At 62.0% G+C, this 21,309-nt stretch overlaps 2 protein-coding genes across 2 annotated transcripts in view; both read left to right on the top strand.

Annotated features, from left to right (window-relative positions):
* Nucleotides 1–16,051, top strand: part of SYNGAP1 (synaptic Ras GTPase activating protein 1) — a 29,118-nt gene extending 13,067 nt beyond the window's left edge. Inside the window, exons 7-18 of the mRNA XM_032238320.1 lie at nt 3,444–3,998; nt 4,111–4,255; nt 4,833–4,977; nt 5,142–5,378; nt 6,226–6,427; nt 6,549–6,730; nt 6,962–7,003; nt 7,234–8,125; nt 12,926–13,099; nt 13,216–13,427; nt 13,729–13,816; nt 15,454–16,051. Of these exons, the coding sequence (XP_032094211.1) occupies nt 3,444–3,998; nt 4,111–4,255; nt 4,833–4,977; nt 5,142–5,378; nt 6,226–6,427; nt 6,549–6,730; nt 6,962–7,003; nt 7,234–8,125; nt 12,926–13,099; nt 13,216–13,427; nt 13,729–13,816; nt 15,454–15,609 (3,030 nt within the window). The 3' untranslated portion in view covers nt 15,610–16,051. The remainder of the gene's footprint in view (nt 1–3,443; nt 3,999–4,110; nt 4,256–4,832; nt 4,978–5,141; nt 5,379–6,225; nt 6,428–6,548; nt 6,731–6,961; nt 7,004–7,233; nt 8,126–12,925; nt 13,100–13,215; nt 13,428–13,728; nt 13,817–15,453) is intronic.
* A 1,674-nt stretch (nt 16,052–17,725) lies between these two features.
* ZBTB9 (zinc finger and BTB domain containing 9) lies at nt 17,726–19,535 on the top strand. The gene has a single exon (XM_032238322.1). It carries the CDS (start codon nt 17,879–17,881, stop codon nt 19,379–19,381), a length of 1,503 nt encoding a protein of 500 aa, XP_032094213.1. The 5' UTR covers nt 17,726–17,878; the 3' UTR covers nt 19,382–19,535.
* The last annotated feature ends 1,774 nt before the right edge of the window (nt 19,536–21,309 follow it).

Below are 21,309 nucleotides of genomic sequence, written 5' to 3' on the forward strand. Positions count from 1 at the left end.
GGGACAGCCGAGACCTGCGGGGTTGAGAATCTGCGTAGACAACGGGAGTCAAAACGTCAAAACTGAAAGGTGAAACTGCTCCTCTCCCTTCATGTGGCCACATCCAGAATGTGAGGTCCAGTTCCGGACACGGTGTGTTACCTTGGCAAACCGGTGGTGTCCCGAGAACAGCCAGCAACAGGCCGGGAAAACTTTAGCACGCCCGGCTGGAAGCATTTGGTGTGTCTTCCCCGAGGAAGAGAAGACGGGGGACACAACGGCCACTTTTGAGTAGCTGAAGAGCTGCCAGTAGAAGACAAAGTGGTAGTGGGGGGGGGAGAAGAGTTTCCCCAAAACGAGTGGGCAGGTCTGCATCTAATTTAGAAGAGGTTTTCCCCCCCCCCCCAAACATCAGGAGAAGATTCCTAATAGCAGGGAGTTGGCCCTCAACAGGGCAGACATTTTTTTGCCAGAGGCGACTCTGATAGTGGTGGGGCAAGAGAGAGCGAGCTAGATGGTCTCTTCAGTTCAGTTCAGTTCAGTTCACTTTATTTGTATGCCGCCCTTTTCCCTGGGGGGACTCCGGGCGGCTCACAGTTCAAAAGGGGTGGGGGAAGGACAAACAATTTACAACATAAAAAACATTACATCATTTAAGAACTCAACAGTCATACAATTCGAGTAGGGGTTAGAATCTTTAACCCCAGGCCAGCCGGGATAGCCAGATTTTAAGTGCGGCGCGGAAGGTCTGGAGGGTGGTGAGGGTCCGGATCTCCACGGGGAGTTCGTTCCAGAGGGTCGGAGCAGCCACCGAGAAGGCTCTCCTCCGAGTAGTTGCCAATCTACACTGGCTGGCTGATGGAATTCGGAGGAGACCTAATCTATGCAATCTTATCGGTCTAGTGGAGGTGATTGGCAGTAGGCGGTCTCTCAAGTACCCAGATCCAATACCATGAAGGGTAGCACCTTGAAGCGCACTCGGAGATCAACAGGCAGCCAGTGCAGCTCGCGGAGGATAGGTGTTACGTGGGTGAATCGAGGTGCACCCACGATCACTCGCGTGGCTGCATTCTGGACCAGCTGAAGTCGCCGAATACTCTTCAAGGGCAGCCCCATGTAGAGCACATTGCAGTACTCCAGCCTAGAGGTCACAAGGGCACGAGTGACTGTTGTGAGGGCCTCCCGGTTCAGGTAGGGACGCAACTGGTGCACCAGGCGAACCTGGGCAAATGCCCCCCTGGTTACAGCTGACAAATGGTGTTCAAAAGTCAGCTGAGGGTCCAGGAGGACTCCCAAGTTGCGAGCCCTATCTGAGGGGCGTACAATTTGACCCCCCAGCCTGAGTGGTGGAATATTAGTCAAATCTTTGGGAGGGAAGCACAACAGCCACTCGGTCTTTTCTGGATTGAGCACAAGCTTGTTAACCCCCATCCAGTCTCTAACAGCCTCAAGACCCTGGCTCATCACGTCCATCGCTTCATTGAGTTGGCACGGGGCGGACAGATACAACTGTGTATCGTCCGCATATTGATGGTATTTTATCCCGTGCCGTCGAATGATCTCACCCAGTGGTTTCATGTAGATGTTGAAATGAAGGGGGGACAGGACCGAACCCTGCGGCACCCCATGTGTTAGGGGCCTAGGGGTCGATCTCTGCCCTCCGACTAACACCGACTGCGACCTGTCCGAGAGGTAGGAGGAGAACCACTGTAAAAAAGTGCCTCCCACCCCCACCTCCCGCAGTCGTTGCAGAAGGATACCATGGTCGATAGTATCGAAAGCCGCCGAGAGGTCAAGGAGCACCAGGATGGAGGCATGGCCTCCATCCCTGGCTCTCCAGAGATCATCGGTCAATGCGACCAAAGCGGTTTCTGTGCTGTAGCCAGGTCTGAAGCCGGACTGGAATGGATCGAGATAACTGGCTTCCTCCAAGGATCGCTGGAGCTGAAAGGCCACCACCTTCTCAACAACCTTCCCCACAAAGGGGAGGTTGGAGACTGGACGATAGTTGTTTAAAATGGCTGGATCCAAGGATGGTTTCTTCAGGAGGGGTCTCACCACCGCCGCCTTTAAAGCGGGGGGAAAGACCCCCTCCCGAAGGGAGGCAGTAACAACCACCTGGATCCAGCCTCGTGTCACCTCTCTGCTGTTTACAACCAGCCAGGAGGGGCACGGGTCCAGCACACATGTGGAGGTGCCAACAGCTCTCATCGCCTTGTCCACGTCCTCAGGGGTAACAGCTTGAAAATCAATCCAGCGATGGCTTACCAGATTATCCCTTAGTGCCTCGGCTGGTTCTGCAGGATTGGAGTCCAGGTCCGCCCGGAGCCGAGCAACCTTGTCCGCGAGGAATTGGACGTAATCCTCAGCTCTGCCCTGCAGCGGATCGCCCGTGTCCCTCCTATTTAGGAGGGAACGGGTTATCCTAAACAGGGCGGCTGGGCGTGACTCAGCGGACGCAATCAGAGAGGCAATATGTGATCTCTTAGACGTCCTGATTGCTCGAATGTATTCTCTGATGCAGGTTGTTAAAAGTGCTCGGCTCGATTCGGATTTACTGGACCTCCAATTGTGCTCTAGGCGTCTCTTCCGGCGCTTCATCTCCCGGAGTTCCTCAGTGAACCAAGGAGCCCTCCGGGATCCACTGCCTTGGAGCGGCCGTAGAGGCGCAATCCGGTTAAGGGACTCCATTGCTGCCGAGTTCCAGGCAGCAACCAGAGTCTCCCTGCCCGGAGATTTTTCTGGCTCTTGGGCTGCAGCTGCTCCTTCCTTCCAGCCTCCTGCCGTGTTCCTCCTCTGTACTATTTTAAGCCCACCTCATGGTGGATATTCTCCCTGCTGCTTATGAGAGAGAGGATATAGGGTCCCTCCCACGTAGCAATAAATCAATTACAAACTCAAAGCAGAGGAATAACAATTAATGGAGCTACAACAGCTGGGGAAATGATAGGTGCTTTCTGGGAAGATGCTTCCTAGGGCACCACAGAGGGCTCATCTCTTTGGGCAGAGGGCTCCAGTCTTGCACTGGGAGGGGGGAGGGGGTGGCTAGGTGTGCCCAGCAGGGCGAGGCCAGATTGGGAGGTGATCTTGGCTTGGGTGAGCTGAGAAAGCTGGAGTGGGGGGGGGGGGCTATGCTGGGCTGGAGACGCCTGGATATCTTGTGGGCATCAAACATCCTGTGGGCATGGGAAGAGAGAGAGAGAGGTGCTCCGGAGGGAAGGGGAGCCCTCCTGCCTCCCTGTGTTATCTGACTGGAGTAGGGATCTCCAACCTTGGCCGCTTTAAGACTTGTGGACTTCAACTCCCAAAATTCCCCAGCCAGTTGTGCTGCTCAGTGTATGTGTTGTTCCGGCTGGGGAGTTCTGGGAGTTGAAGTCCACAAGTCTTCAAGTGGAGACCCCTGTTTCGGAGCACCAGCCCAGGACCTCCTCCAGGCTCTCACCCTCTTCCTCCTCTTTGCACAGGACAACAGCCGGCGGGTGGACAATGTGCTGAAGCTCTGGATCATTGAGGCACGGGACCTGCCCCCCAAAAAACGCTACTACTGCGAGCTGTGCCTGGACGACATGCTCTACGCACGCACTACCAGCAAGATACGCACGGACAACGTCTTCTGGGGGGAGCACTTCGAGTTCAACAACCTGCCGGCTGTGCGCACCATCCGGCTGCATCTCTACAAGGATACGGACAAGAAGCGCAAGAAGGACAAGAGCAACTACGTGGGCATGGTCAGCATCCCCATTGCCAGCGTCACCGGGCGCCATTTTGCTGAGCAGTGGTACCCGCTCAGCCAGCCCAGTGCCAGCAAGAGCAAGGCCGGTTGCCCGGCCATCCGGGTCAAGAGCCGCTTCCAGGCCATGAGCATCCTGCCCATGGAGCTCTACAAGGAGTTCGCTGAGTACGTCACCAACAACTACCGCATGCTGTGCGCCGTGCTGGAGCCTGTCCTGAGCGTCAAGAGCAAGGAGGAGGTGGCCTGCGCCCTGGTGCACATCCTCCAGAGCACCGGCAAGGCCAAGGTACGCTCTGGGAGCTGGGTGGGGGAGGCGAGCAGGGCCCCATCAGGAAGGGGTCCGGGAGCACCGTGGGCAGCACGGCTCCTGCAGCTTCTCTTCCGCCCCTTCCCGGCAGGACTTCCTGTCCGACATGGCCATGACGGAAGTGGACCGCTTCATGGACCGCGAACACCTCATTTTCCGGGAGAACACGCTGGCCACCAAAGCCATAGAAGAGTATCTCAAGCTGATTGGACAAAAATACCTCAAGGATGCCATTGGTAGGGGCACTGGAGGAGGGAGGGCACTTGGAGGGGGGGAGGACTCAGCTTTTCACAACCCTTAGTGGAGAGGGAGGTGTAACCAGAGGAGTTGGGATTAGATTTTGTTCTTTTTCGTGCCTCCACTCCTGGCATCTGGAAGAGAGCCAACAAGCTCTTCCCCATTGCCTGCTTGGCTTCCTTGGGGCAGGGCTCTGGAGCCGCACGTGGCTCTTTCATCCCTCTGCTGTGGCTCCCTGTTGCCGGTCGGCTCCACAATTGATAGGGCTTTCAGTTAGGTAGAGGAAAATGGACGCCGCACTAGGGTGAGACTGTATGGTGGGGGACCGGACTTCCAGTAGGCTCAAGAATTGAAAGGGGTGGGGGGCTTCCGATTAGGGCCTTTGTGGATCTTTGAGTGTTTAAGGTTGCCGACCCCTGCTCTGGGGAAAGTCCAGAGAGGGAGGCCTTGCAGCTCCCCTGAACACGGAGGGGAGCTCCTCTCTACCCACTGGCTGCTTTGTGTGGGGCTCAGCTGGTGGGGGCTTGAGTGGGGAGCTGCTGGTCCCATCCTCTGTTTGTCTCCCCCCCCCCCCAGGTGAGTTCATCCGAGCTTTGTACGAGTCTGAGGAGAACTGCGAGGTGGACCCCATGAAGTGCTCGGCCTCCACCTTGGCGGACCATCAGGCCAACCTCCGCATGTGCTGCGAACTGGCCCTCTGCAAAGTGGTCAACTCCCACTGGTCAGTGCAGGGCTGGTGCCTTATCCCCACCCCGCTTTTCCCTGGGGTGTGGGGAGGGAAATGGAGGGGGTGGTCATTTTTGGATGTGCAACCTGGGGTGTGGGGCAGCCCTGCAGTGGGGGCAGGCAGTGATCCTGTTCTCCCCTGCCCCCTTCCCGCCCCAGCGTGTTCCCCCGGGAGCTGAAGGAGGTTTTTGCATCGTGGCGGCTGCGCTGTGCCGAGAGGGGCCGGGAAGACATTGCCGACCGCCTCATCAGCGCCTCCCTCTTCCTGCGCTTCCTGTGTCCGGCCGTCATGTCCCCCAGCCTCTTCGGCCTCCTGCAAGAGTACCCGGACGAGCAGACCTCCCGCACCCTCACGCTCATCGCCAAGGTCATCCAGAACCTGGCCAACTTCTCCAAGTGAGTGCGGAGGAGGAGGAGGCCAGGAGGCAGGGGGTGTCGGGGGGGGGGGGCGCAAGTCAGCCGGGCCAGATGCATCCAAGGCGGTGGGAGTGAGTTTTCCACCACCCGCCCCGTGCAGAGCCCTGGAGGAGAGTCCCATCCTGTAGTGAGGCCGGGCTCCGTCTGTCTCTGGCTCCAGCCAAGCGCCTGGGCCAGGGCCACAGGGCTGGGGCCCCTCAAGGCCCAGAAGGCAGCCAGGTCCCTCTGAAAGTCCAGTGCGAGGGAGGGAACCGATGGAGGCAGGGAAGGCACTCAGAGGGGGGGTCCACAAAGGGGATGTGGGCAGGGGCAAGGCCGGTCCCATCTCTGTCCTGGGGATGGGCATGAATGAAGGTTGCAGGGAGGTGGACTCCAGCTGAAGGTGTGGGCAAATGGAGTCGGGCAGAGGAAGCGAAGGCCCAGATGGATGGTGGGAGCCGAGGTGGAATGGATGGCCTCAGATGGCCTCCATCACTCAGGGTGGCCTCTGCCTGCATCCCTCAAGGTGGAGGGGTTGGAATGGGAGGGGTTGAGTCCATGCAAGCACCCCAAACGTGCATTTCTTTCAAAAATACCCCTGGCCCTTCTTTCTTGGTGTGCTGCTGGCTGACTACTTGGGGGCAAATCCTGGCCTCCCCCCTCCCCCCCCCGCTGAGGGGGCTGGAGAGAGTGACAGGCTGGCATTGCCCAAAGCGATGGGTGGGTGGGTGCGCGTCTGCTGCTGTGCTTTGGGTCTCAGGGCGTGCTGGGCACTCACGGGAGGAGGGCCGGGCTGGCAAACGGAGGGCCCCCAACTCGAGTAACGAAAGATGTGGTTCCGGCGCAGGTTCGGCAGCAAGGAGGAGTACATGGCCTTCATGAACGAGTTCCTGGAGCTGGAGTGGGCCAGCATGCAGCAGTTCCTCTACGAGATCTCCAACCTGGACACCCTCACCAACAGCACCAGCTTCGAGGGCTACATCGACCTCGGCCGGGAGCTCTCCACGCTGCACGCTCTGCTCTGGGAGGTCCTGCCCCAGCTCAGCAAGGTGCCTGCCGGGAGGGGGTGGGGCGGTGCTGGGATATGGGGTGGAGGCGGAGGGGCTGCCACCATCTGCTTGCTGGCATTGGTGTTGAGCGCCCATCTGCGGCGCCTTCCTCCCCACCTAGGAAGCCCTGATGAAGCTGGGCCCACTGCCCCGTCTGCTGAACGAAATCAGCCTCGCTCTCAGGAACCCCCACATCCAGCGGCAGCCCAGCCACCAGGGCGAGCGGCTGCAGGCCAAGCCGGTGATCCTCCGCGGGCCCTCGGCCGAAGTGCAGTCCTCGTACATGATGCGCGACCTCAACAGGTCAGGCCTGGGATGGGCGGGGTGGGGGACATGGGAAGACAGGAAGCAGGTGGACGTCCAGTTGTGAGTCCCACCCGGAAATGGGCTCCGGTCTGGGCCTCTGCGGGGTTTCCTCGTGACTAAGGCCAAGAGCCCACAGAGGACCAGAGGACGGCTTCCCTAAGATCCCTACGGGAGATTTGGGGTGTGAAGAGCTTCCCCCTTGGGCTTACTCTGGATTTCTCCCCACAGCTCAGTTGACATGCAGCCCTACATGATGCGAGCCATGAACAGGTAAGGGCTGTGAGGTGTGGCCCATGGGAGGCTGGGGTCCTGCGTAGAAGTTCCCTTCCTTCCGTCCTACCAAATGGGCAGGGCCCCTTTGCCAGCCTGGCCCCACTGTCCCTTGTGCCTTGACTGGCCTCCTGCACGTGCTGGCGGAAGAGGTGGGGAGCCACTCCACCCCTTGGCAGACTCCGCCCCCTCCTGCCCTGATCAGTTCTCCACGCTGCCTTCCTCTGCAGCTCCATCGACATGACGCGCTTGCCCTCCCCGACCAAGGAGAAGGGGTCAAAAGACATGTTCTTCGTGCCGCGGCCGCCCCTGGCCCGCTCCTCCCCCGCATACTGCACCAGCAGCTCGGACATCACCGAGCCCGACCAGAAGGTGCTGAGCGTCAACAAGAGTGTCTCCATGCTGGACCTGCAGGACAGCCGCATGAACAGCGTCTCCAACCTGCACAGTGTAGGCGACCTGCTCAACAGCAGCCAGGCCTCCATCACCGCCGGCCTGGGTCTGCGGCCCAGCCGGCTCTCCCAGGGCAGCGGCTCCAGCATCGCGGCCGGCCTGCGGCTGAGCCAGATGGGCGTCACCACCGACGGGGGCGGCCCCTCCTCTGCGCAGCAGCTCCGCATCCCCCTCTCCTTCCAGAACCCCCTCTTCCACATGGCCTCTGACGGGCCGGCCGGCGGCCCACACCACGTGTCCCATCCGCACCGGCCGGCGGAGGGCAACCCCGCCGATACCTTCGCTCCCTTCCATGGCTACAGCAAGAGCGAGGACCTGTCGGCCAGCAAGCATATCATCCACAGCCACAGCTACAGCGACGAGTTCACGCGCCAGGGCTCGGAGTTCACCAAGCGCCAGCTGTCCCTGCAGGAGAACCTGCAGAACATGCTCTCCCCGCCCCAGATCACCATCGGCCCCCAGCCCCAGCGCTCGGCCCCCGCCCCTCAGCCGCAGCCCCCCCTGCAGCGGGGCAAGTCCCAGCAGCTGACGGTCTCTGCGGCTCAGAAGCCTCGGCCCTCCAGTGGGAATCTGCTGCAGCCCGAGCCCACCTACGCCCCCACCCACACCCGCCAGCAGCCGGGCACCAAGGAGGCGCCTTCCGCCCTCAAGCCATCCATCACCAAGCAGGTGAGTGACCCAGGCAGCTGCCGCGCGGCTGGAGCCCAAGTGCCGCCCTGGGCTTGTGGCTCCTTCGATGGGCCCCTGCCTGAGGGGCCCATCGGCAGGAAGGGAACCGTTAATGCCGGGCCCTCGTTTCTGAGCACGGAGGTTCAGGGAAAGTTTCAAAACGCATTTTGTGATCAGCCGAGGAAGCTACAATTTGGCCCCTTTTGCTGCTTTTCCTGACGACTCAGCATGGAAGGTTTAAAAAAATGAATTCCAGGCCGTCCAAAGTTGGTTCCCAACGTGGTGCCAACATCCGCTCTTCTTCTCTTAGATCTGCTTTGCAGTCTACGGGGGGAGGGGAGAGGAGAGGAGGGGTCCCTTTCGGAGAAAACTGCCTCATTTGCCCAAAGGACTCCCCATCCATCAGGGGGCCAGGGGCAGACCCCTTAGTTCCCAAGGAGGGCAGCTCTTCCCCCCAGAGGACCTCCAGGGAAGCCAGAGCCCCCCCACAGCCCCCGCTCCTTGGGCAGGGAAGTGAGACTGCTGGCTGGGACCCAACTCCCAGGCACCATAGCCGGCACTGCCCCACGGACCCACAAAGGACACCCTGAATGGGTGACCCTGCTTCCCTGCCAAGCGTGGGCTCGGGGCTTCCTCGGATCAGCTTTGAAAGATACAGAAGAAGGGGACCCATTGATTTCCCACCCCTTTGTGACTTGGGTCTCCTTCCTAAAGAGAAGAAGGAAGACGCCACCCCTGGGCCTTTTCCCAAGGTCCCCATTCTGGCAAGTGGCGGTTGTGTGGTTTGTCTTACCGCAACCTGAACCAGCTCAGCTTGGAAAGTCTTCTGTTCTCGTTCCTCAAAACCGGGAGGGCTTCCTGGGGGGGGGGGAGAAGGCGCCCCTCTTCTCTCTGCTCTCATTGGTAGCCTCGCCCTGCAATGTAGGAGGGATTGCCTTCAATTTTGCAGCTACTAGGATTGTTGGCTAAGCAGAGACAAAAACAGCTTGAGAAATAATTGGAGCCTGGGGGCCCCTCGTCAGTCAAGAGGTGTTCTGATTTGACATAGTAACAGAGTTGGGACTTTGGTGGTCTTCGAGCCCAACCTCAAGCAGGAGACCCTAGGCCATTCCAGACATGTCCGGTCTCTTCTTAAAAGGCTCCAGAGATGAAGTCCTCACAACAAATAGTTTCTACTATTGAGCTAAGTTTCACCTAATCTGCAGCTGTGCGTTTGGTTCTTCTTGCTGAAGTGTAGTAAGACGGTTATGCTCAGCTTATCAGATACTTGGGAACTGAGGATGCAGCGGTGCAAGGAAAGCGCAGTCAGTGACAATAGCCAGACATCAACACCCTCACCAACCACCAAAACCTCCATGAGACCAGGACCCCTCTGAGCACCACACGCAGAGCACCTCAGGGCACGTATTCTGGAGAGAGTCCCAGAGCTTGGAAGATTAAATGTTTGTCCCCCATGATTGAGAGATTGGATCCTGCAAAGCCTCTCGCTGCCCCTTCCCCCCGCCCACCCGGGGTGATGTGGGATAGCAGCCTTTCCCTCGGTGTGGACGGAGGAGGAGGAGAGGCGCAGTCTCTGAGAAAGCCGCAGTGTCGATGTAGGGGAGACACGGGACAGATTTTGCTGCAGGCGATCACCATGGCCGTGAGTGTCGGCCCTGCCGAATGGAAGGAGTCCGTGGACGGCCCAGGAAGGAGCCACCCGTGGGGGGTTGGGACCCCCTTTGTCCCCTGGGGCCATTGTGAGCCCAGGCATGGCTGCAGCCCACTCCTTCCAGAATGAATAGCAATAGCAGTTAGACTTATATACCGCTTCATAGGGCTTTCAGCCCTCTCTAAGCGGTTTACAGAGTCAGCATATTGTCCCCACAGTCTGGGTCCTCATTTCACCCACCTCGGAAGGATGGAAGGCTGAGTCAACCTTGAGCCGGTGAGATTTGAACCGCCGAACTGCAGCTAACAGTCAGCTGAAATGGCCTGCAGTGCTGCACTCTAACCACTGCACCACCTCGGCTCAAAGAGGGCGCGGTACCCACCCGCTGCCTGGCACCAGCCCAGCCCTTTGGATTTGCAGAGTGGCCGGCAGGCTTCCTTGTGCGGGAGAAGCCGAGGCTGGGAGTGGAGGGCCCGGGCCTGCTCTTCCTGCTAGGCTCCGCCTGAGGGGATCCCCCTGCTGGCCAGGAAGAGCCTGGACTGTCCCGGAGGGCGATAGTCCGGTGTAGGGGAACATTGGTTGGCAGCAAAACCGGCAAATGGGAACGGCTCGGACTTGGGCAGCCACCTCCGATTCTAGTTGGGTAATCTGGAGTCGGTCAAAGCAGCCCTCCTTGGTCCGCCTGGTGAAGCCACGTGGCCGTTTCTTGAGTTTCCTTCTCCCCCTTTGCCAGGAGTAGGGGATCTTCTCCGGTTTTCTTCCTGTCCTCCCCCATGTCCATCCTTTGCGCCTTCCTGGCCGGCCTCTGAGCCCTCTCTGGCAGCCAGCGTGACATCACAGACCTCCTTGAGGAGGAAGAGCGTGTGACATATGCCCAAATGTCCCTTTTTGGGGACGGGTTTGCATCCGGAAGATGGAAAGGACGGACGGACGGAGTCGTCCCTAATTAGTGTGAAGCTCCAGCTGCCTGGGGGGCTGCTCCTGCCCTGCTCCCAAGCGAAATGCTGGCAGCAGCTGGAGGCCACCCCAGGTGAAGGCCTGGGGCAGTGCAGGGAGCCTGGGGGAGCTGGGGGTGGGTGGGCAGGACTTGCTGTCTTTCCCCCTTGAGTTAGGGGTCAGCGAAGGACAAACGGGGGCTACACCCACGGGAGAGGACTGACCGTTTCTTGGGGAATCTTCAACCGTCACCCTGAGGGTGGCGGCTGCAGGGATCGTCCCCCAACTGCCCCCAATTCAGCTTCAAGTACTGAGAGCCGGACCCAAAAGGAACCGGTGCGGTTGTGGCTGGATGTTAGCAGCTGACCCCGGACTGACTTAGCAACTTAGCCATTCATCACCCCCCCCTTCTCCTGAGCCCCCCCCACCAGACAGGGAGGGAGCGTGTAGAGAAACTGTGCCCATCACACTCCTGCTTGGGCAATCTAAGCCCCGGTGGCGCAGCCGTTAGAGTGCAGGGTGGCAGGGAAACTGTGTCCCCACAGCCATCCGTTCGATCCTGCCCAGCTCAAGGTTGACTCTCCCTTCCGTCCTCTGGAGGTGGGTAAAATGAGGACTCTTGAGGGTTGCAGGCAAGATGCCGGCTCTGCTGTAAAACCACCGTGAAGCAGCATGTAAGTCTGGGGGCTTACTGCTGCCACCCCTGTCCTGCCCAGGAGCCGAGGGGCCCGGATGCGAGCGATGGTGGGAATAATAAGGGATCCAGCCGGATGACCACTCCGAGCCTGGCTTTCTTAGACCGAGGAGGAGGATGTCCAGGGAGACTCTTACAGTTCTTGCTCAACAAGGAGACACAAACTGACCTGCAGGAGGCCAACCAGGAACCCTGGCCCTCCAAAAAGTCCCCCCCCCCAAGGATGCGTGGCTGTTGCTCTCTCTCCGATTGGCAGTGAAGGGTTGGTGAAGAGGGGCCCCTTGGGGCCCTTTCATCTGAGTTCAGGCTAAGCAGCAGAGTGTACCCCCCCGCCCCTCCCTGGGCATTTTCAGGCAGGGACCCGAAAGCCTCTAGGATGTTGTCCGGAATGAGATGGGTGCCCACAGAAATGATACCAATCAATCAAATAAATCCCTGACATGGGAGAGACTCTGGAGGAAAGGAGGAGGAGAGAGTTTTCTCAACTTTTGAGATTCTCTGGCATCACAAAGGATGGCATCTTGGAATGTGGAAAGGGCAAGAGGTTTTACTGTCTCCAAAATGAAGTGTGCATGTGTGTACACACACACACACACACACACACACGAAAGATACCAATCAGCTTTTTAGGGAGACATCTGGAGTGGTTTGCTTGGAGATTTCCCTGAGCAGAGGCTGAAAATCTGGGTGCATCTTATACATTGAATACAGCATTTTTTGCCTCCCGAGACCCCACCCCTTCACCAGAATGGCCGTGCATTGCTTGTAGGAGGCTTTTGGAGAACTCCTGGGGGCTGGGGAGGGCAGAAATGAGCAAAAAATGGGCCACTTTTAAACTCAAATTTGCCTCCCCCCAGCCCCCAGGAGCACTCTATAAACTTCTTAATGCACTTTTTTTTGACAAAAAACAGACCCGTTTTTTGCTTGTTTTTGCCCCCCCCCAACACTCTACAAGCCTAAGGGCTATTCATGCCCTTTTTTTGGAAAAAAAAAAGTGGGCCCGGTTTCGTGAAAAACAGGCTGTTTTGGGGAGGTTGCAGAGTGCAAAACCTTTTTTTTAGTTGCCTCTTAAAACCTTGGTGCGTCTTATACTCCAAAAAATACGGTAATCCTCTTGGGGTACTGAACATTTCGGTTGCAGTTCCTGAGAATTGGAAGAAGGGAAAGTAAATAGTTGACTGGGGGGAAGGGAGGGAGCTGGAAAACCAAGGAACGGGGGGCCCTGGGTACGCCACCGTAGGCCCCACCACTTCTCCCTGGTCCCTGTGTTGGGCTAGGGACCCAAAAAGGGTGTCCGATCTCCCAAACTGATCATTGGTGGCCCAGGAGTTCGGGGGCGTGGTGGTGGTGGTGGTGGTGGTACATGGCTTCTTGGTGCCCACCCCGCACTTCCTGTTGTGCCCCCCCTTGCAAGGCCGATGGTTTTTTTTGGGGGGGGGGCACTGCCATTTGGAAGACTCAGGGCGAGTGTGCACCGACTCCCACGTGGGCTGACCTCATCCCTCCTCTGATCCGCCAGACCTCGCACACGCCCTCGACGCTGAATCCCATCCTGCCGGCCTCGGAGCGGACTGTGGCCTGGGTCTCCAACATGCCCCACCTCTCGGCAGACATCGAGAGCTCCCACATCGAACGGGAAGAGTTCAAGCTGAAGGAGTACTCCAAGTCCATGGACGAGAGCCGGCTGGACCGCGTGAGCCTCCCTCTGTGGGGCGCCCCCGTGGACCTGGGAGAGGCAACGGCCCTGCCATAGGCCTGGATACCGCAGGGGTGCCCAGCCTGAGGCTCCTCTCCCCCCCCCCATTGCAGGTGAAGGAGTACGAGGAGGAGATCCACTCGCTGAAGGAACGCCTGCACATGTCCAACCGGAAGCTGGAGGAGTACGAGAGGCGCCTGATGAGCCAGGAGGAGCAAACTGGCAAGATCCTGCACCAGTACCAGCAGCGCCTGGAGCAGAGCGAGAAGCGCCTCCGGCAGCAGCAGGTGGAGAAGGACTCGCAGATCAAGAGCATCATCGGCAGGTGAGCTGCAGGGCAGGGCCGCCATGGGGGCCCGGGAACCTCAGGGAGGGGTCCCCCTTGCCTTCCTCATCCTACGGGCAGGGGGGAGGCACTGGCAACAGGGGGGACTGTATGCGGCTCCTACGGCCGGTGGGGCATGTGGGAAGGGCCGCTCCTTACCGGCGGGGCCCCAGCTGCGGTCTCTGGGGCCCTGCTGCTTTTGGGAGCCCCCGTTCCCGCAGCTGCTGGCAGCCCCGGCTCCCGCCGCCTGCCTGCCGGGTGGGGGGGCCCGGATTGACTCCAGTGAAGCTTGTCCCTGCAGGTTGATGCTAGTGGAGGAGGAGCTGCGCAGGGATCACTCGGCCGCCCTCGACACCTCCGAAACGCGGAAGCGGCTGCTCGACGCTCAGGTGGAAATTACAATGTCATTGTCCTTTCCCATGTCTCCATCCACCATCCGCCCTCCCCCATCCTCGTCTCCCCCTCCTCCCGCTTACTCCTCTGGATGTGACTGCTCGTCCTCGGCCCGTGGGGTTGGCAGCGTCAGGAACAGGGGCCCCTAGCAGTGGGATTGGAGCTCCTTGCCCTCTCCGTGCCCAGCCCTGCCCTCCGGGGAGGGCTGTGGGGCAGCTGGGTGGGTTGGAGGGAGGAGGTGGAGGGGATGCCTGGAGACAGCAGCAAAGCGGGTTGCAGGAGGTCCCGGGGGCAGCCCAGGTGGAAGGGGGCAGAGCAGCTCCCCTCGTTCCCCTCAACGCCCTGGCCAGAAAGCCACCAAGGCCCCTGTGGCTGAGCGGAGGGTGGGGCTTCCCAGACCCAGAGGCTCTGGGCCCCTCTCTGAGAAGCGCGCCTGGCACCCGTGGGTGGACCGTGTGTCTCCATGGGTCCGGCAAGTCGCCCCACAGCGGCCCCCTGATTTCCTGCCTTCTCTGTGGCGCTGCGGCCGCCCCGCCCCCCCCCTGACCCCCTGTGTTTTCTCCCTTTCATCCTAGCTGTTTACCAGGTAACTCTGTGTGGCCCCGGTTTTGTCACTTGAGGGACCAGGGGACCCCGCCATCCATGTGGGGCAGACCAGGTGGGTCTTGCAGGCACTGCTTCTCCAGCCCCCCATATTCCCTCGGCTGGGATGGGCCCCCTTTCCGCCCCCCCGTGGCCCCACATCCCCTGCTGCTGGGGGGCGTTCAGAGGTTGCGCTGAGTAAGGGGTCCTCTGTTGCTGTGCCCAGCATGTCACCCCCCCACCGCTGCCCCCCATCACGGCCACCCTTCCTTCCATCTCTCGTCTTGTCTGCCAACAGCATGCCATGTGGGGACTGGGACTGGGGGGGGAGCACAGGCACATGGGGCCATCTGGGCACTCACCTATCTGTGCGTGGGTGGGTGGGGGGCCCGATGGGGGAGGGGGCGCAGGAGGACCCCCCCTCCCTTGGAAAGGGGCCGGCAGCCCGTGGACCCGGAGAGGTTAGTGCCAGAGGCAGGTGGGGAGGCTGCCTGGTGACCCCCTGGTGAACTGGGGAGCGAGGAGGGGGGACGTCTCCCTTGGAGGACTCGGGGGAGCCTGCTGGCCCCCCCTCCAAACTCTATTCCCCTGACCTGGTTGAGTCCCTCCCCCTGCACAGGACGCTGGGGTCCTTCAGCCTCCAGAAGGGAAGCCCCATCCGACCCTCCCCCCAATGGCAGATCATTTGCTGCTTGGTCGCCCCTGAATCTTGGGGTGCCATAGGGGCCATAATTTCAGCTGCTGGGAGAGCTGAGAGCCTGTGGGGGGGGTCTGGTGAGGTTCTGGGAGGGGCCCCGCTGGGGGAAGGAAAGAGGAGAGCAGCTCTTTTCCTTGGGGGAGGGCCCCGTGAGTTGAGGCGGGGGTCCCGGAGGAGGAGGCGGGACCCTCCTGTGCGGACAAGAGGGCTGGAGCTGGGGGGGAGAGCTGGGGCAGGGGAGAAGCTGTAGGCGGGAGGGTGGGGGGAGGGTGGGGAGTCGGGTGCCTTGAGCGTTCCCGGGCCCCCTAACCGTAATAAATAAGGGGGTGCTCTCGCCTTCTCGCTCTCTTGCAGGAGAGGCAGCTTTCCGCCGTGGGTGCAGCAAACCCGCGTCTGAGCGGCGTTATGGGTCCGCCCTGGAACGGGATCCTACCCGGGCAACCGCCTCCGCTCCCGCGACTCCAGATCACGGAAAATGGAGAGTTTCGCAGCACCGCGTCTGAGCACTAGCGACTGCCCCCTGCCTCGTCCCGGCCCCCCACCAGCCGGCGGGCAGCCGTGGGGCGGTGGGTGGGGCGGGGGGCTAGTCTGGAATCTCACGCCGGGGGCCGGGGAAGGGTCCGGAGGCATTCAGGGTGTTTTATAAGCAGGACAGAGACGACAATCTTACCTACCCCTCGTGACCGCCCGTTCTTGGACAGAGCCGTGGACGGTGCCTCCCCCTCCCCTCCTCTCCCCCGTACTTCTCAGGAGTGGCATCCCTCCCCCCCCGACTTTCTCCCCCCCCTCCCGCCTGGCAGCAGGGACTTTTCTGAAGGCAGCGGCGGAAGGGGGTCCCTCGCCCTCCCCTCTGCCTCCCCCGCCCCCCAACCTCTGCGCTGCTGGGGGAGGACGCATGGCTTGGGGGAGGGCAGGCTGGTCCCAGTTCCCCCCTTCGAGCCCTCACCTCAGCCGGCCGCTGGGACGGTTGGGGGTCCCTCCCACGCCTCCCCGGGGCCCATGAGGGCGGGGCAGGGGCGCAGGGGGCCTCCCCCCTCAAGAGCACCGCAAGGTCTGCCCCCTTCCGCCCCCCCCAAGGAATCTGCCCCCTTCTCTGACAAAGGGCTTTGCCTCTCTGTACAGCATCCCCCCCCCCCGCAGGGCTCCCTGGGGGTCTCTTCTCTTCTTGGGGTGGGGGGCCAAGGTAGGGCGGGGGGGGAGTCTCCTTCCTTCTCCTCCCTTTCCCCCCTCCCTCCCCCCCCGTCTCCCCGGAGGGGGCTCATCAAACTCGCAAAAAGAAGCCATTTTTGGGAACTGCCCAGCTGCAGGGTGCTGCTCAGGGCGGGGCGGGGCGGGGCTCGCGGCCCCCCCGCCGGAGGAAGCGAAGGGAGGGGACCGGCTCCCGACTCGACTCGTGTGGTGCTCGCTCGCGTCCGTCTGTCCGTCCGTCCGTCGTGCTCGTCCCGGGGCTGCCGCTGGGTGGAAAGTGTTTGGCGCGCGCCGCTGCTTCGTCGTGGTGTTTCTTTCTCGCTCTCCCGCTGCATCCCCCTCCCCCCTCCCTTTATCTCCCCCCCCTCCGTCGCCCCCTCCGTGTCCCCCCCCTCCTCCCCCTCCTCCCACAGCCATGCCCCTCCCCCCTTTTTTCTTTGGTAGGACTCCCCCCCGCCCCCTCCTTTCTTTTCTCCCCTCCCCCCCGCCCTCCCCCTCCCCGGACAACGACAGGGGCTCAGGTGAGCACCGTAGATATTTATACGTATTATGATGAATATGATGAATTATTATTACTCTTACGACGACGACTCCAAGTTTGTACATATGTGAATCCCCCCCCCACCCCACGGACTGCCTCCCCCCCCTCTCCCCCCCCCCTTCCCGGCTGTAATTACGCGGGATTTGTACTGTACATAGACGAGTGCGCGTCCTCGCCCCCTCCCCTCCCCTCCCCCCCTGTACAGAGACCCCGCCCCCGTCTCTCCGCGGAAGGGGGGTTCGAGGCCGCTCGGCTCCCTCCCCCTCCCGCCCCCCCTCCCCCCTCCCTCCTTTTCTCTCCAGCTCTCGGGGTTATTTTATGTCAGATTTATTTTTCTTTCCCATTTCCTTTCCTGGAGTGTTTGGTGACAACGGAAGAAAAATGTTTAATAAAAGCAGTTGGTCTTTTACGCCACGTGGCTTCTCTCCTCCGGGCAAAGAGGGAGGGTCGGGGGGGGGGGTCCCGGCCGCTTCTCCCGCTGCCGCCCTCCTGCCGCCGCACCGAGAGGGGCGCCATCGGGGGAGACGCAGCCGGGAGCGGAGCCGGGTCACCGCCGGACGAAGCCGCGGCACGACCACGTGGCTGGGAGCCCTGAGCGCCACGCCCACTCCGCCGCGCTCAGCCAATCAGGGGAAGGCCCGCCTCAGCGACCGACTGGAGGAAAAAAAACAACGCCGCCTAGGGGGCCAATCGGCAAGCATATCTACATCCGGGTCAACTAATCATCCCGCCTCCCGCTCCTGTTCCCCGATGACGCCACGGGGCGGGCAACAAAACCATCCGAACCTCCGCCCCTTTCCCCGGAGGCTCTCCGATTGGCCTGGAAAGGAGCGGGAGGTCGGCCAGAAGCCTCTTTCCGCCTCCTAATTGGGCGAGGCGGGGCTTGGGGGCGGGGCCGCTGCCGGTCCCTCCCAGGGGGATCCCCAGCGTGCCCGGGGCAGGGGCTGGCGGGTCTTCCTGCCGCGCGCATGCGCAGAGGGCGCTCCAGCGGGTGGGTGCCCGCCTGAGCATGTGCAGAGCGCCGCCCGCGAGTCCTCTGCGGGGTCGGCCATGGAGGCGGAGGGGGCGCGCAGCGTGCAGATCGAGTTCCCGCACTACGCGGCGGGGCTGCTGGAGTCGCTGAACCGGCACCGGCTGGAGGGGAAGTTCTGCGACCTGTCGGTGCAGGTGCAGGGCCGCGTCTTCCGCGCCCACAAGGGCGTCCTGGCCGCCGCCTCGCCCTACTTCCACGACAAGCTCCTGCTGCGCGACGCCGGCCGGCTGGTGCTGCCGGGGGCCATCGAGCCCGAGGCCTTCGAGAACCTCCTGCAGCTCATCTACTCGGGCCGCCTGCGCCTCCTGCTCGACGCCCTCCCGGGGCACCTGCTGGCCGCCAGCGGCCTCCAGATGTGGCAGGTGGTGGACCAGTGCTCGGGCATCCTCAAGGAGCTGGAGGCCGCCGGGGGGCCCCTCGCCTACGCCCGCCCCGGCTGGGCTGCCCGCCCCTCCGCCACCGAGAGCCCCAGCAGCAGCAGCGGAGGAGGAGCAGGAGGCCGCCACCACCACCAGCAGCAGCGCCCGGGCCCCCGTGAGGACGGAGGAGGAGGAGGGTCCAGCCGCCCCCACCACCCGCTCTCCCTGGACGAGGAGGAGGAGGAGGAGGAGGAGGAAGAGGTGGTGAAGATCCGGGTATCCCAGGAGGAAGAGGAGGAGGAGGAAGAGGAGGAGGAGGAGGAGGACCGGCAGGCCCAGATCTGCAGCGGCTCGGCTGACCGTCCGGTGAAGGTGGTCTTGAACGAGGAGGAGGAGGAGGAGGAGAGGGGGGGCCGCCGCCGTGGCAGGGGCTGTCCTGGCAAAGGGTCCTCCAGTGAGCCGGGCCCGGCCTTTGCTTCGCCCCACGAGGCCCCCAAAGTCTTCTACATCAAGCAGGAGCACTTCGACCCGGAGGAGGCTGCTTCCTCCGGGCTGGGGAGCAGCCCGGCCTCCTGCCTCTCCGAGACCAACTTCCTGAAACCCCTGGGCCGGCCCCCGGCCGCTGCCTCCGAGGTGCCGGGCCTCGGCCAGACGGAGATCCAGGCTGGCGGGCAGCTCGGCTACCTCCCCCTGCCCGGCGGGGCGTCCGCAGCTCCCGGCTGCTCGGCCGGGAAACCCCAGGCCCTTTCCGCAGACTCCGTGGCGGCTTTCCCCGAGAGCTCGTGGAAGCCCCTGGACCTGCACGGCAATGAGATCCTGGCCCACGCCGCGCACGGCCAGGCGGTGCACGCCCCCGTCAAGCTGATGTCCGCGCCCGACGGGAAGAAGTTTGGCTGCCTGTGCGGGAAGCGCTTCGCCGTGAAGCCCAAGCGCGACCGGCACATCATGCTGACCTTCAGCCTGCGTCCCTTCGGCTGCTCCGTCTGCACCAAGAAGTTCAAGCTGAAGCACCACCTGACGGAGCACATGAAGACCCACGACGGGAACCTGCACGCCTGCCAGGACTGCGGCCGCAAGTTCCGCGTCCAGAGCTGCTTCCTGAAGCACAAGGAGCTCTGCAAGGGGCAGGGCTGGGCCACCGCCTGCTGGACCTACAAGTAGGGCAGGGAGGGAGGGGGGGGCTGCCGGAAGCGGAAGTGGGGCTGGGCCTGCGCCTCCCCCCCGAACTCCACCCAAGGGGGGGTGGGGGGGCTCAGAGCAGGGCGAGCTGCTCATCATCGGAGCACGGAAATACGTGGCCCCCTCCCCTCCTGAAGAGATACGGATGCCAGAAGCAGGTCTCCTCTGCCAAGGCCACCCGCAGAGACGTGGGGATTGTGGGCCGGGAATTGCTTGGATGGGAAGGCTGCTGTTGCCATTCCAGGCGCTGACCGCTCTGGGCTTCTGCAGCAGCGGTCAAGGGGCCGAGGGTCCTGAGCAGCCTCCTCTGCAGGGCAGGCCCTCTTGGTGGGGGTTGGAAGGAGGGTGGGGGGCCCCCTGGAGGGGCTGCTGCGCAGTGAGCAAAAAGCCCTTCCTCCCCCCCCCACCCACTGGGAAAGCAGGGAGCGAACGGGTGCCTGGAAGGGGCCCTCCGGTCTTTCCACGAAGGCATGGGATGAAGGGGGTGGGGGGAGGAGGGCTGGGTGGGAGACCTCAGCCTGGAGGCCAGAAACGACGGAGACAAATATGAGGACGGTTGAAGAAGAGCTGGAAATCTTTGGCTTGGACTTCCTGGAGTGGACTGGCTGGCCTCAAGGGGCCCTTCCGGCACTGGGGTTTTGTGAGCCACGTGGGAGCTGGGCTGGAGGTGCCTCTTCTGCTCCGCTCTGCAGGGAGATGAGCGAGCCCTCCCCCAAATGCTCCCCTCAGAGGAGCCCAAAGGACACAGCGAATTCTCAGGGAGGGGAAGCCCCCCCCCCCCACAGGAAGTCTCCCGGGAGCCTCTGCTGCCCCCCCCCCTCGCTGCTCCTGGGCCACCCCCAGAAGAGGCTCCCCTTGGAGGCCCTGCGGTGGGGCCTGGGCTGGGAGAGATGCCCACGGAGGATGCCCTGGCCGAGGGGCTCCGGTGGGGCCTTCTTCCCTGAGGGGGTGGGGGAAGGGCCTGGGCTGGCTCAGAAGACGGTGGGGAGCCCCACAATTTGGGCTTTCGTTGCACCCCCTTCGTCTTCCAGAGATGTGGAGGGAAATCTTCTGCGGCACTGAAGGGATTTTGGCTTTAATTCAGACCCTGTTATGTCTCCCCCCCCCCCCCCCGACCCACCACCCTCCCCAATGAAGGACAAATGCTGAAACCACCATGGGTGAGCGGTTTCATTCGGGGGACGGGGGGGGGGTTTCCCTTGGGAGGAGCCAGGAGGCTGCTTAGCGCATCGGGGCTTTTCAGGGCCTGGCAAAGGGGGGTCTGCGGTGGGGGGGGGGACTCTCAGCTGTGCCCAGGAGGGGAGGGGGGGCTGGGGTGTCACTGGGTGCTCAGTGGGGGAACCACTCGAGGGCTGCGTCCAGAGGGAGCTGAGCCCCCTACGGGCTTTCCTGATCTGTGAATCCAGCAGGCATTAAATGAAACTCTGTCCGTGCGTGGGTGCGCGTGTGTGCCAGGGGGGGGGGGAGGGGGCTGCTGAACTGCAGTGACCGTGACTCTCTTGGGGGGGGGGGGCAGATTTGGGGGGCACCGTAGAGCTGCTGCTTTTCTCAGCAGGGACCAGTTTCATAATCTGGGCGGTTCTTGTGAATCCACAAATTTCATCGTCCTTTTTATTATTTGATGAGGAAGTGGACGATTGTGTCCGGCTGCCGCACAATGTGGACTCACCTCTGGGCCCCCTGGGGCCCCCACAGCACCGGCTGCCTCCCCCCCCCCCCGTGTCCCCTGCCACAGACTGGGAGGGAGGGTGGTTTCTGCAGCCGGGTCAGCCCTTGACTGGGCACCCTCTGCTCACAATCAGGAGGTTGTGAGTTCGATCCTAGGCAGAAGCAGATGCTTGTGGGGGTCTGCTGCTTGGGAAGATGGACTAGAATCAGTGGTCCCCAACCCCCGGTCCGCGGACCGGTGC

This window comes from Thamnophis elegans, unplaced genomic scaffold, assembly GCF_009769535.1.
Source record: "Thamnophis elegans isolate rThaEle1 unplaced genomic scaffold, rThaEle1.pri scaffold_114_arrow_ctg1, whole genome shotgun sequence".
Lineage (NCBI taxonomy): Eukaryota > Metazoa > Chordata > Lepidosauria > Squamata > Colubridae > Thamnophis > Thamnophis elegans.

Excerpts from the sequence above, each read along its gene's own strand:
- ZBTB9 (XM_032238322.1), top strand. The coding sequence starts at position 17,879 with ATGGAGGCGGAGGGGGCGCGCAGCGTGCAGATCGAGTTCCCGCACTAC.